This window comes from Eubalaena glacialis, chromosome 10 (genome assembly GCF_028564815.1).
Source record: "Eubalaena glacialis isolate mEubGla1 chromosome 10, mEubGla1.1.hap2.+ XY, whole genome shotgun sequence".
Taxonomy (NCBI): Eukaryota; Metazoa; Chordata; class Mammalia; order Artiodactyla; family Balaenidae; genus Eubalaena; species Eubalaena glacialis.
This window is the reverse complement of record NC_083725.1, coordinates 77,343,304-77,356,908: the sequence shown is the minus strand read 5'-3', so window position 1 is coordinate 77,356,908 and position 13,605 is coordinate 77,343,304. Positions and strand designations below refer to the sequence as shown.

At 34.5% G+C, this 13,605-nt stretch overlaps 1 protein-coding gene across 2 annotated transcripts in view; it reads right to left on the bottom strand.

Moving 5' to 3' along the window:
- The window catches only part of USP47 (ubiquitin specific peptidase 47), a 123,246-nt gene that overhangs the window by 69,501 nt on the left and 40,140 nt on the right, over positions 1–13,605 (bottom strand). For both annotated transcript variants that reach the window (XM_061201466.1, XM_061201467.1), the window contains exons 2-3: positions 3,738–3,941; positions 259–372 (exon numbers count right to left, since the gene is read on the bottom strand). In XM_061201466.1, the coding sequence (XP_061057449.1) occupies positions 259–372; positions 3,738–3,941 (318 nt within the window). The remainder of the gene's footprint in view (positions 1–258; positions 373–3,737; positions 3,942–13,605) is intronic.

The window sequence follows — 13,605 nt, the reverse complement described above, 5'->3', positions numbered from 1 at the left end:
CCTAGACCCATCCCCATCCCTGTTCTAGCGGTGATTCTCAGTGTGGCAAGAGACTATATACACAAACAAAGTGCTATGGATGCCCAGTGTAACCATGTTAACATACATACCTATAACAAGCCAACAGAAAACAGAAAAATAATTTATTATACATAAATTGCAAAACACATCTCTCCTCCTTCCTTTGGAAAATTGCTTCCCAAGTAGTAGGTGACAGTGCACAAAAATTATGACTACAGGGCTTTCTAAAGAGTTTACCAGCAGTATTTGAGGCTGTTCACCATCTTTATCTGTCAAATGCAGAAAGTTCTTCTTTCCTGGCTCAAAATTAGCATCAAGAAGAGACTTGTCACTGGTATGATCCAGTGGAGCCTACAAGCATAAAATAAGATATCTCAGATTATGAGAAACATTAATTATAATAATAAAATAAAACAAGTAATATGTAAATAGACACATCTACAATTATTGGGCTTAAACAGTATTTTTTTTTTAATGAAGATTCTGATAAATTCTGTTAATCTAGGCTTGGAATTAACTCATCTATTCAGGAACTGGGATGGCTAAGCCCAGTGACAGGGCATATACTGACAGGTATCCCAGCTGTTCACATTTCCCAACATCTAAAAAACTGAAGTACTACACAAAAAAAGAATTGTAAACATTTGTTTCGATGTTCTCTAAAATGTATGCAATATAGTATTCAATGGGTTTTCATGAAAATTAACTAAAGATTATTTTATATCACTAAAAACTGTAAAAACATGTTTTGATATAGGAATATAATGAGAATTCCCACATAAGGAAACACACTAAGCAACCCAACCCAAATAATTATGTAACATTAAAAAATGGGCACCTTCAGAAAGACCTTCCTTCAGAAGGAAAAGCCTGTCCTAGTAAATGATACCTATTTCAAGTCCACTGCCAGGATTCAGAGGATCCCAGGGTGATAGAAGTGATCACTCCTTTGAAAACTAAACATCGAACATGTTTAGCCTTCACCTAACTCTTTTACCTGGTAGGCAATTTAAACCCTGGCTGTCATTCTGATGATACACTCTAGTTGGTGGATGAGAGACAGAGCTCTGCATGCTCCAAGCCATACTCACCCAACACTCCAGTCCACTGTTGAGAAAAATGAGGGATGTGATGAATGCCCTACTCTTTTGTTTTAAAACTATTTTGTTCATTAAATGTTTTTAATGTTTCAAAGACATGAGGAATATCTCCTTAGAAGGACTTATTTTATGGAGATGCCTTTATTTCTTACAAAATGAACATTATATAAAAGCATAGGTATTAAGAACGAAAAAATTAACTATAAGAGATTCTGCCACTTGCTATTTGTGTGACTCTGCGCAAGTTACTTCACTTCCCCATGACTCAGTTTCCTCACCTATGAGGCTGTGATAGCACTTACCTCATAGTGTGGTTAAAAGGATTAAATGAGGTTATATTTGTATAAAATCTAGTATCAGAACAATACTAGGTACAGAGTAAGCACAAAGTAAGTATTAATAAAATGAACTTATAAAATCTCACTTTGGATCACATCTAGAAATCCATGAGAAAAACAGGACAGAGAACCAGAAGCTAAGAGAAGCCACTTGAAAGGAAGAAAGGTATCTTTGGGTCCCTTATATTCTCTGGCAGGAACCAGATCTTTCAGCATCTCTCAGGCATAAAAGATCAGATGATACAGCTAGAACACATAGGGGTTTTACCTCAATAAATGTCTGTCTGTGTGTATGAGATGCAGAGTAGATAAATGAATTAGGTTTTCAAAGAAGCATACATGCAGCATTGTACAGTAAGCAGGTAAGAGTATACTCGTAGAAATGTACGGTAGGCATATTAAGACACAAAAATTAAGTACTTAAGAACAGTCACAGCTGAAGAAAGAAAAATAGTTAATCCTGGCATAGTGCTATAGCAGATGTTAATTTAACAAACACTTTTTGAGTGCCTAGGGATAGTATCTTTGGAGGATACAAAACGAATACTATGAGGTCCTAGACATCAAAATACATCCTATCAAGTGGAAAGACACAAATGAATAACAACTATAATAAAAAGACTATAAGTGGCATAGCAGAAGAAAAAGTGTAATAGGAGGACAAAGAGAAAGATTACTTTTAAAGTGGCATGAAGAAACATCAAGTAAGGCTTCTTAAAAGTAAGAGATAAACAGGACTTGGGCAGACAGTATAGAACTATCCTTTAAATCGAAAAAGAGGCAACACTAGAAGTTACACAGTAATGTAAAAGAGAGTATTCAAAGTTTCAGATTAAATATCATTTCTTTTTGTAAAACTTGTTGGACTACCAATTTTACTGACCAATTTCAGAGGGGGAAAGTTGGCTAATTTAAAACACTAGGGTTGGGTTTATTTTTGGAGGTACACTTTTTAAAAAATTTTTATTTTATATTATAGTTGATTTACAATGTTGGTTAGTTTCAGGTGTACAGCAAAGTGATTCGATTATACATATGTTGTACATAGAGCTATTCTTTTTCAGATTCTTTTCCCATTTAAAAACACTAGTTCTACATTTTAAAAAATCATAAATATATTATGGAATAGAAGGCAAAATATCATCAATTTTAAAGGCAAATCAAGCAACACCCAACACCTTTTATTCTTCTGCAGAGCCAATTAAAACTATGCCCTCCAAATATGATCAGGATACACATTCAATTCATTTGCCTTTAAAGGTATTTTCCTGGAAAACTTAAGAGCAGCAATGGTATAGGACAGGAAGAGGTAACATAAGCAAAAACATGGAGATGGAGAAGTATGAAATTTTGTATTAAGAAAATAAATTAGTCCAATATCTGTGAGCTAAGATTACATTTAAAGGACCAATTGTCTTCAATGCTAACTTAGGGAATATGACTTTTAATCAGGGCAGTGAGCAGTCATTAAAGATTTCTAAACTGGAAGGTGACAGGAGTACTATGATTTAAGATGACTGAAGATAATTCTAGCAATCGTATGCAGGGTGAATTTGGACTGAGAGGAAAGAAAAAAGACTATTTAGAATACTATTCTAAAATACAGATGAGATCCAACTCAACAGTCCTCTTTGCCACTCTCCCATGCAAAATTGGTCAGTGCCTCCTCTTTGCACTTACAGCAAACTCATAAATCATACTTAATAATACTTAAAACATGTTAGTGTAATTATTTTTTGATATACCTATCTCTATGACTTTACTGTGAAGTCTTTGAAGCTGAAGTCATGATACCACCAACCTTCCTGATCAGGTGTTTACCACTCTATCTGGTGCATAATCTCTGTTAATATTGGAGTGTAAGTCCTTCTATTACTTTTTTCTTTCTATATACATTTTTTCTTCTTTTCCAAAAATTAGATTATAAAATACATATGATTTTATATCCTGCTTTTTTCACTTAAATATTTAAAATGAATATCCCATTCAGTAAATGTTGGAAAAATTTCCATAGATGACACAATATTATGATAATCATCTTACATGAATAAAACAACTAATGAAATGACATTGTGCAAACTGTAAGGTAATCAAATGCTGAATCTAGAATGAAAATGATGAAGAGGGATCCAAATATCAAGTTGCACACAGACTCTATAGTCCTGCTTACAATATTACGAAGGATTCCAGGATTTAGTATACTATTAAAAACAACAACAATAATGACTATAATATTATTAGCAGCTTAAGAGAAGATGCTTTCAGTTTAGAGTTTTACCATATCAGCAGAATTGATTCCATTCCCCCACACCAAATCAAAGGTTCCATTTATGTAGCCTACTTTGTTGGCCACATCTTCAAAGAGCTTTCTGAGAGGAGTAGAAGCTGGTAAATTTAAAGTGATCCGTTCGTTCACTGTCTTTGAATTAGTAGTATCTTGTATTATACATAAGACTCTTGGTTCTTCAGCAGCATTTTCTACCTGAAATTTAAAAAAATATACTATTTATCTTTAAAGAAAAAATAGAATTATTAATGTTTTCTATGATTAAATGAAAAAACCCCCACAAAATACTATTTTCTCTGTGTGAATACTACTGTTTTATGGCTGAAATATAATGGATATGTCAAACACATAAAGCACCATATATGTTTGTTTTGGAAAAACTGGGGCATATTTAAGAATCAACCATTGCTCTTGTGGATATTTGCTTTCACCTTTTAAGGCTGTAAATCAATGATCAACAAGCCCATGAAGACAAGTTTACTTGAGCAATTTTCAGTTGAAAATAACAAAATCTGATCCTTAAAAATGTGTCACTACTATGCTAGCACAGTCAAATCAAGCATTTCTGGGTTTCCTGATGAAAGAGAAAGAGAAAGAGAACTGTGTAGAAATGCAATAAGGATTGTCTAAGATTGCAAAATCCATAACTAAAGGATAAAAGCAATCAGGCATCCTGACCTTTACTTTGTTGTACCCACAGACCAAAAGTCCAAAAGCCCTATTTATCAGTGTGTTAGGAGCTGACAAGCTTACCCAAATAGATCAGCCAGCAGAGGGGTAAAGGAAAGCAAGGAAAAAATACTTTTCAATTACCAATGTAGAAGGGACTTAGGGTCACAAATTTTTTCATTCTTTTTTATCTAGTACATAAATCAGAGAAAAGAATTTTAAAGGAGACTTTCTCAAAGAAGCTATGCCTTCCCTCAAGCTGTTGAAGGACACGACTTTTTTCCCTGTTTTACACAGCAGTAGTAGGCTACATCAGGCACTTTGGTGAAAGAAGTTCTTTCCCTCCTCCTGTAATGCCCAACTCAATTAATGGTACCATCATCTACCAGCTGCTGAAACCAGAGAGGAGCACCTTCCTCATTTCTTCCCTCTTCTTCAACTCACATAATCACCAAATTTTATCATTTCTATCATCTGAATATCTCTTGAACTATTCCTTTTCTCTTTAATCCTGCCTGCAGCACTCAGAATCTTACCTTAAGAACATGGCAATAGCTTCTTCCAATCTCATCTTCCTTCAATCCAGAATAGTACTTTAAAATGCAAATCTGATCATGTAAATCTCTTGCTTTCCCTCAAAGTCTAGGGCAGCAGTCATTATCTGAGGGAACTCTCGCTATCCCCATAAAAGGCTTTGCACGAATATGAACTGTACAAACTGGTACTGTATACAAGAATGTATTTCTCACCTTTTTTTTAAAAAACACAATAATATTAACCTCAATCTTTTGTTACTTCTATATTATCCATTTTTAAATAATAATTATCATTGACTTGTATTGAAGACAGGACCACCACAAGGTATTTTTGTTTGTTTGTTTGGCAGGGTAATACAATTATAATTTGTTTCTGCCATATATAATTTTGGGTTTGTAAGAGATTACCTAAACTAAGGTTAATCCAATTAGTTTAAAACAGAAATACGTTGCCATAAAAGAAGTATAATGTTTAAGATTGGCTAGCACTATATTTCAGACAAGTCAAAATATTTAATTACCAATAATAACCCATTTAAAAACAAAATAAAGAAAAATACATTTCTTATAAAATAAACAGGATAACAAAGAACAAAAAAGCCTTCAGCTATAAGCTTAAGGTGTCATATTAACACTTGTAATAGATGGTTTTACACATTTTAATCTCAAACTGAGAAACATAAAGTGGACCCTTTTTAACTCTGGTTCACAATAAAGAAACGAGAAACTCTAAATCAATTTCAACTACAAAAGATCTGCTTTTACACTTTCAACAGTATACTTCAGAGGTAGACTCAAGTTTTCCAGGTGAAAAGCACTACAGCTGCCAGATTTTAAAGCTTCAGATAAGTTGAAGTTGACGGTCCAAGCAAGAGAACTCTACCTAAGAATTCAGAAATCAGAAGTGCTGACATAACAGTATACATAAGAATGATGATAGGGTAACATATGGCCATCAGCAGTTCCTGGTTCTTTCCTTAAATAAGGGAGTGCAAGGTACAGGCACTCCAGCCTCCTCTCCTTCCACACCCAGATGTGGGTAATATTATCCCCGATGGAATCTCATCTGAAGGCTAAATGTACTACTGTAAACACAAAATTTAATCTTATGTATGCCTTTTATTCTTTTTAATGATAATAGCTTTCTTTTCTGTGCATTGCACATAAGTAATTTTGTTCCTTTTTTTGAAATAGCAAGAGTATAGAGACTTCCCTAGCGGTCCAGTGGTTAAGACTCTGCGCTTCCAATGCAGGGGTGTGGGTTCAATCCCTGGTCAGGGAACTAAGACCCCACATGCCGCGCAGTGCAGCCAAAAAAAACAAAATAGGAAGAGTATAAAGGAAAAAGTGGAAATCATTTGTAATTCATAACACAGAGATAACTATTACATTTTGGTCTATATTATTCCAAATATTTTTCCTACGCAAACACAAACAGACATACACACGCACACTTTTTAAACACAAATATTCAGTTAGATATACATGCTGTTTTGAAACCTCTTTCTTTACTCATAAATATATCATGTAACCTTTCCTTGTCAAACTTTTTCTAACTCATCATTTTAACAATTGAATGATATTTTATTACATGGATTAATAAAAATTTGTTCCATCCATTTAATTTTACTGACTCTTAAGCTAGACTTTATTACACTTTAGAAATAATTTTGTGATGAATACGTATATAAAATTTGTGCACTTGTCTGTTTCTTCTTAAGATTCCTATAAGAATTTCTGGGCCAATCACATATTACTCTTGAATTCAATTCTAGGATAATTTAAACAAACGAAAAACTCTGACCTTTAAAGTTCTAAGCTAGCCACATGTAAATCTTATTACTTTATACTCAACCTCCTGGCCCATTTTTCAGTCCTAATTTAATCTACTACATAGCCATCATCCATAGATTACATCTGAATTTTTGTTATCACGACTGCCCACACTAACTACACTGAGGCAAAATCTCTTTCCTCCCCCTGCCTCCCAATTTGGGAACTAATAAGAAAAAAAAATTTTTTTCCAATTTTAAGATTTCATCAATAAGGTTGTACCAATCTTTTTATTATAGCTTTTCAAGAGAAAAAAAAAATCCTACAATATTATACTAAACATACAGATTTCCACAATACTTAAATGTAAAAAAGTATTTCTTAGAATTGGGAAAATAGGGGTGTCCTCTTTCTTCTTAATTTCTTTGGAGTTCTACCCCTGATTGGTCCTACTTATGCCCAAAGCAAAAAACATCACCATCTTGAGGTAAATTAAAGATGGCTAAAAATTCTTTGCCACTCTTTTTCTTTTTTCTCTTCCCATGAATCTGGGCTGGCCTTGTGGCCAACTAGGACCAACAGAATGTGATAGAAGTGATACTGTGTGACTTAAAGCAGGAAACTTCTGCTTTTGCACCTCTTGGAATGTTCCTCTTATAAGCCAGCCAGGCAAAAGAAATCCATTTATCCTGGGACCACCATGCTGTGTTAAAACCCTAACAATCCACCCAGAGAGAAAGTGGTCACTTAGTGGAGCACTGGGGTGCCTGATAAGTAAGAAAAGCCTTCTTGGACATTCCATCCAAAGCCAGTCACCAGCCAAATGCAGCCAAGTAATGATCCCAGATGATGCCATGTGAAGCAGAAAAACTGACTGGCTAAGCCTTTGCCCAAATCCCATCCCACAGAATTGTGAGCAAATAAACCAGTTGTTTTAAGCCACTAAGTTCTGGGTTAGGCTGCTGCACAGTAATAGATAACAGAAACACACCTAAATAAATTTAAGCACATGCAAGGGCTAGTTGGGAAGAATGTGGTGATGGTGGTATTAGTGATGGTGGTTGGTGGCGGGGGTTCCATTTAAGCACTACACCCAACATTAAGGTAAAGCATCTGAAGACACATCCTAATTTAGGGAAGGGAGCACAATTTTTGAGTCAGTAAAAGTTCTATAATGAATAGGAGAAAACAGGTAAGTAAAAACAAATGCAAAGTTTTAGAAAAGCCTAAAGCATGTCCCACTTGGGAAAGCATTTCATCTACATTAGGTGAGCTATTAGAGGGGCACAAAGTTCCCTACACAGAAAATCTGGCCAATTACAAAAAAGGTACAAAGTATAAAATTAAAACTACTTACTTGGTGGGCAACTCATAGCAATATTACACTTGTGAGAAAAAGGGGAAAGTCAACAGTAGTTACATTAACACTATATGCTAAGAGAGTGTTCTGTCTTTGTGCTCTATGCAGAAACAAAGCCAGATTTCCCAGCAAAGTCTGAAAAAAAGAATCCTTGAAAAAATGAAACAAACAAAAATGATAGTCTTATTTATAAAAGGTAAAACATACTGGGATAAAAACACTGAAAACATATATTTCTTCCAAAGATACGGTCACTATAGGAACCTCTAGAAGTGGTCAACACAGATGGTTCTGTCTAAGGAGTCTCAGAGCCTCTCAAGTCATCCTGTCTCCTATTCTTGGCATTCCGAACAGTTCTAAGTTCAAATCTGAGTTCTCTGAAGTTAACACCATAATTTTTGTTTCATAAAAAAATACTTCGTAGGTGTTTCTTATTAAAAAACACAAAACAAGGTGTATAATTAATGCATACATTTAGAATGGCATTAGCATGCAGAAAACAACATCAAACACAATTCAAAGTTATCAAGATTAAGATTTTTCTAAGAAAAAAATTAATATGAATAATTTTAAAACATTACAAAGGGACCTCTTTACCTCTAAATTTAATAGTCAACCCATTTTCTCTCAAGACTTTCTTCCTTTCAGTGTTATTACAAATAATAATACTATGGTTGCAAACTTAAAAATGCACACACACACACACACACAGAGTCCATTTTATCTACTACTTGATAAAGAAACTGCTATGAGCTAAGAAATTAAGCCTTAGAGCATTACCCTTCTGGGTATCCACAGTTCACGGTTAATATACTGCCACAGACTAAAAAAAAAAAATTGATGGTATAAATATTTTTGCTCACTGAAGTTTATTAAATTTATCAGCCTCATTGAGACTGCGCATTTTTACCTTAACAAGTAACAATTCCTGGGGTAGTGCTGGGAGTCTTAACTTACATGAGAAAAAGATTATTTTATTTTGAAGATCCTCCCTCCACTCCACTCCAACTCCCCCAGCAAACTCTAAAATGTTACATGATATTTTTCTACGTGGCCTCTTGCCAGAGATCACCTGAAGAGGACAGAAGAGATTAAATAAAGAACCTTGAACTTAGAGCTAAAGGGACCTGAGGAAAGTGAGGTATTAAGTAAAAGTTAGAATAGGATGCTACATCACAGGAATGTTTAGGTTTGTAGTGCGTACAGGTTGTCAGGAAGGTAACAGTTCTATTTAATTCTTCAAATAAGATGTCTGGGCTTTGACTCTGTAAATTATTAAATAACTTAGTCCCAGCACTATTAATATTTCAGAAAATAAATACATCTGTAAAAAATAGACAACTATTATACCCAAAAGTCAAAACTAAAGGTTCTATAGTTTTTATATCAGTTTTCCACCTCATTCACTTGTTAAACACAAGGTACTATCAGACATATATTCATTTCAGGTGACTTTCTTATTATTAAAATCAGGTAAAATAAATAAATAAACAAAATGAAAAATAAATAAAATCAGGTAGAAATAAAATAGCCAAACAAGCATAAAACTTAAGACATGCCTTGTTATTAAATAAAAATACTAACATGCTGTTACTTGCTCTGCTGATTATCACACTAAAGCAATTACATCAGCAGTCTACCTGTAAAAATTTCTTCTTCATTTCATCAAAGATATTTTGTCTGCATCTCCAAAACACATCCTATGGTGTGTAAGAACAAAATGAATTACAAATTATTTCTTTAAAATAAAGAGGTAAGACAGTGAAATGAGAACAATTAACCTAAAAACATTTTTGCAACAAAATATGTATGAATTAAAGTATTATTATATCATCTAAGATTTCATTCATAAATTATATTTGTAGTTTTAATCTTAGGCCTCAATTACTCTTTTTTTTTTTAATAAATTTATTTATTTTATTTATTTATTTTTGACTGCGTTGGGTCTTCGTTGCTGCACGCGGGCTTTCTCTAGTTGTGGCGAGTGGGGGCTACTATTTGTTGCGGTGTACGGGCTTCTCATTGCGGTGGCTTCTCTTGTTGCAGAGCACGGGCTCTAGGCACACAGGCTTCAGTTGTTGTGGCACGCGGGCTCAGTAGTTGTGGTTTGCAGGCTCTAGAACACAGGCTCAGTAGTTGTGGCACATGAGCTTAGTTGCTCCGTGGCATGTGGGATCTTCCCAGACCAGGGCTGAACCCGTATCCCCTGCATTGGCAGGCAGATTCTTAACCACTGCGCCACCAGGGAAGCCCCTCAATTACTCTTGTAAGGTTACTGAAAACCTACATTATGGTGATAAAAAATAATATTAACATGGAAAACAACCACATTTTAACAAAGAGTAGTAGCTTCAGAATTGTGTATAAATCAAATGTTCTAAGTCATATTTTCCTAGTTTTATTGAGATATAATTAACGTATAACTCTGTAATAGTTTTAAGGTGTACAACATAATGATTTGATATACGTATATACTGCAAAATGATTAATTACTACAATAAGTTTAGTTAACATCCATCATCTCACATAGTTACAAATTTTTTGTCCTTGTAATAAGAACTTTTAAGTTCTATTCCCTTAGCAATTTTCAGATATACAATACAGTATTGTTAACTATAGTCATCACGCTGTATATTACATTCAGAACTTATTTATCTTATAACTGGAAGTTTGTACCTTTTGACCACCTCCACCTATTTACACAACTCCCATCCCCCATCTCTGGCAACCACCCATCTGTTCTCTGTTGATAAGAGTTCAGTTTTTCAGATTCCACATATAAGTAAATCATACAGTATTTGTCTTTCTCTAAGTCACTATTTTGAGACCATTAAAGGAACTCTGCAAGAAAACCAAAAGATCCCCGATTTTGCTACCTTATAAATTTAGATTTTTCATATTATAAATACTATTAAAGTAAAGCTGCTTAACATTACCCCCTACAGCTATTTTCTTTTCATATCTCTTCCTTATTTTAAAAGAAGCTTATTTTAGCAAATCAAGAAAATACAGAAATATATAAAAGGAAATAAGGATAACCTACAATCAAGAGATAATCTCTTGAAAAATCTTGGTTTTACATCCCACACTTTTTCTGTACAAATTTCGTTTTCCTCCACCTTCTTTAATTAATAAAAAGAACCCAACATATTGTTTTAAAAGGTGCTTTTCATCACTCACAGTAGCTTAGATACTATTCTACATCAATTAAAAAATTTTACCTCATTTGCTTTTATAATAGAAATGTATTTCTATTATAATAGTAATACATATTTTTTTGACAAGCAAGTCTAAAATAACTCCTATAGCAATTATTAAAAATTTGATATACATCCTATTAGATCCCTCTCCATTTTATGCATATATTATATAAAGATCATTAACCAAAAAAGATCATTCCGAACACCATCGTTTGAATTCTGCTCCTTTTCCCTCAACACTCACTCATCTTTCTGGGTCAAAACATTTAGTTTAAAAATTGCAGTGTTCCATTATATAGGCAAACCATAATTTATTTAACTAATCTATTAATGGGCATTTAGAAACCTTCAAATTTTCACTACAGCTTTGCTTATTTGTACAATTTTTTTCCCTAAAGTTTATTTCCTAAAGAAAGAATTCTAGATCAAAGGTTATGTACTCATTTTTAGGATTTTTTTGATACCTGCTGCCAATACGCTATCTCTTCCACAAATAAGAATTAAACTACAACTATCTGTCAAACACTGTTTTAGGTGCTGAGAAAATAGCAGTGAACAAAAGCCCTTGCCCTCAAGGAGATGACACTGTACAGGGGAAATTCAAAATAAACAAATCTAAACCATCAGGTATCCACCAGCCTCAGAGTCTTTGCATTTCTGTACACTGTACCTGGGATGCTCTTCCTTTAGATATCCTTACCTTCTTTTCTCAAGTATCATTGTGATGGCTTTAAAATGTGTCCACAAATTCTTTGACATGCTTCCCAGCAAGATTAGGAGTCTAATTCCAGTCCCTTTTAATATGGGCCAGCATTAGTGACTTCCTGTGATACATAACATTACTTTCAAGGCTGGGCTAGAAAATAGAGAAGGCAACACAGCTTCTTCCTGGCTCTCTCTCAGATGCTCACCCTTGGAACCTGGCCATTATGCTGTATAGGAGCCAAGCAGTGACATGGAAAGGTCATGTGTAGATGTTCTAGCCACAACCCAACTGAGATCCCATCTGGCAACCAGCATCAACAACCATACATGTGAGGAAGTATTCAGATGATTCCAGACCCCAGCCTTTCAGATGCCCCAACTGATGCCTAGCAGAGCAGAACAAGCTGTCTCTCTTCAGCTTGGCCCAAATTGCACGTCCATGAGCAAAAGTCATTAAGTGTGGGGGTAGGCTATTATAAAGCAAAAAATAATCAAAACAGCTAGTTTCTCAAACTGGTCCTCTTCTCACCATTCTATTTAAAATTGCAATCCTCCTCCTCTCCCTTCCTTCAGGTTTCTCCATAGTATACTTATAGCCACCTGATACATTTGTTTGTATTTTACTTGTTTATTGTTAACTCCAAAAAACTTCCATTATGAGCCAAGATGAAACAGCAGACTGGATTTACCCTCTCCACCTTAAACAACTAAAAAGAAGAGATGAAATATATGAAACAATAGTTTTCAAATATTATTAAATAACAGGTAACACAGGACAGTGATCCCTGTGAAAACACAAACAAAAAAGGTAAGCTACCTTCCAGGCTGCAGTGCAGGGAGAGAGAACCCAGTTAAAGTTCAGCAATCTTCCTGAGCTGAAAAGATAAGGTTAGAAGTTCAAGTGGGTCAATTCAGCTAGAATTTACAGAGCAGAATACTGAAGAGAAGAAAGATGTGCAAATAGCATGCTCCAGAGACATGCAGTGGTCCTCCCTGAGTACTCATCAGCATATGCATGTGAAGAAACTACCTGAGGCAGGGGGAAGAACCACAGGAAAGAATCCCTGGAGCTCACTTTAGTTCCCACCAGCCAGAGTGAAAAAAATTTCATAATACACGGGGCTCAGAAAAGAGTACACAGAAGAGTATTGTCTCAGTACTGGGACCAAATTAGGCCTAACCTAAAGGCTATTCTGGATCAAACTTACAACACTTTTTAAAAGCAAGCCTCAAAAGGACCAAAATGTTTACAAGTAAATTAGCACTGTCAGAGAACAAAGCTCAAGAATATCTATGGAAATAAAAAATACCCAGCACCCATCAACATAAAATTCAGTGTTTGGCATCCAATCCAAAATAAACAGGCATGCATGAAAGTAGGAAATGATGACCCATAATGAGGAGAAAAATCAATCAATGAAAACCTACCCAGATATAATACAGATGATATAATTAATAGACAAAAATATAAAAAGTTTATAACTATATTCTACATTTTAAGAAGGTATAGGAAAGAACGCAAAGGAAATAAATGAAAGCTATATTAAAGATTCAACTCAAGAGGAGACAAGGTGGCAGAGTTGAAGGACTTGAGTTCACCTCCTCTCACAAAAACA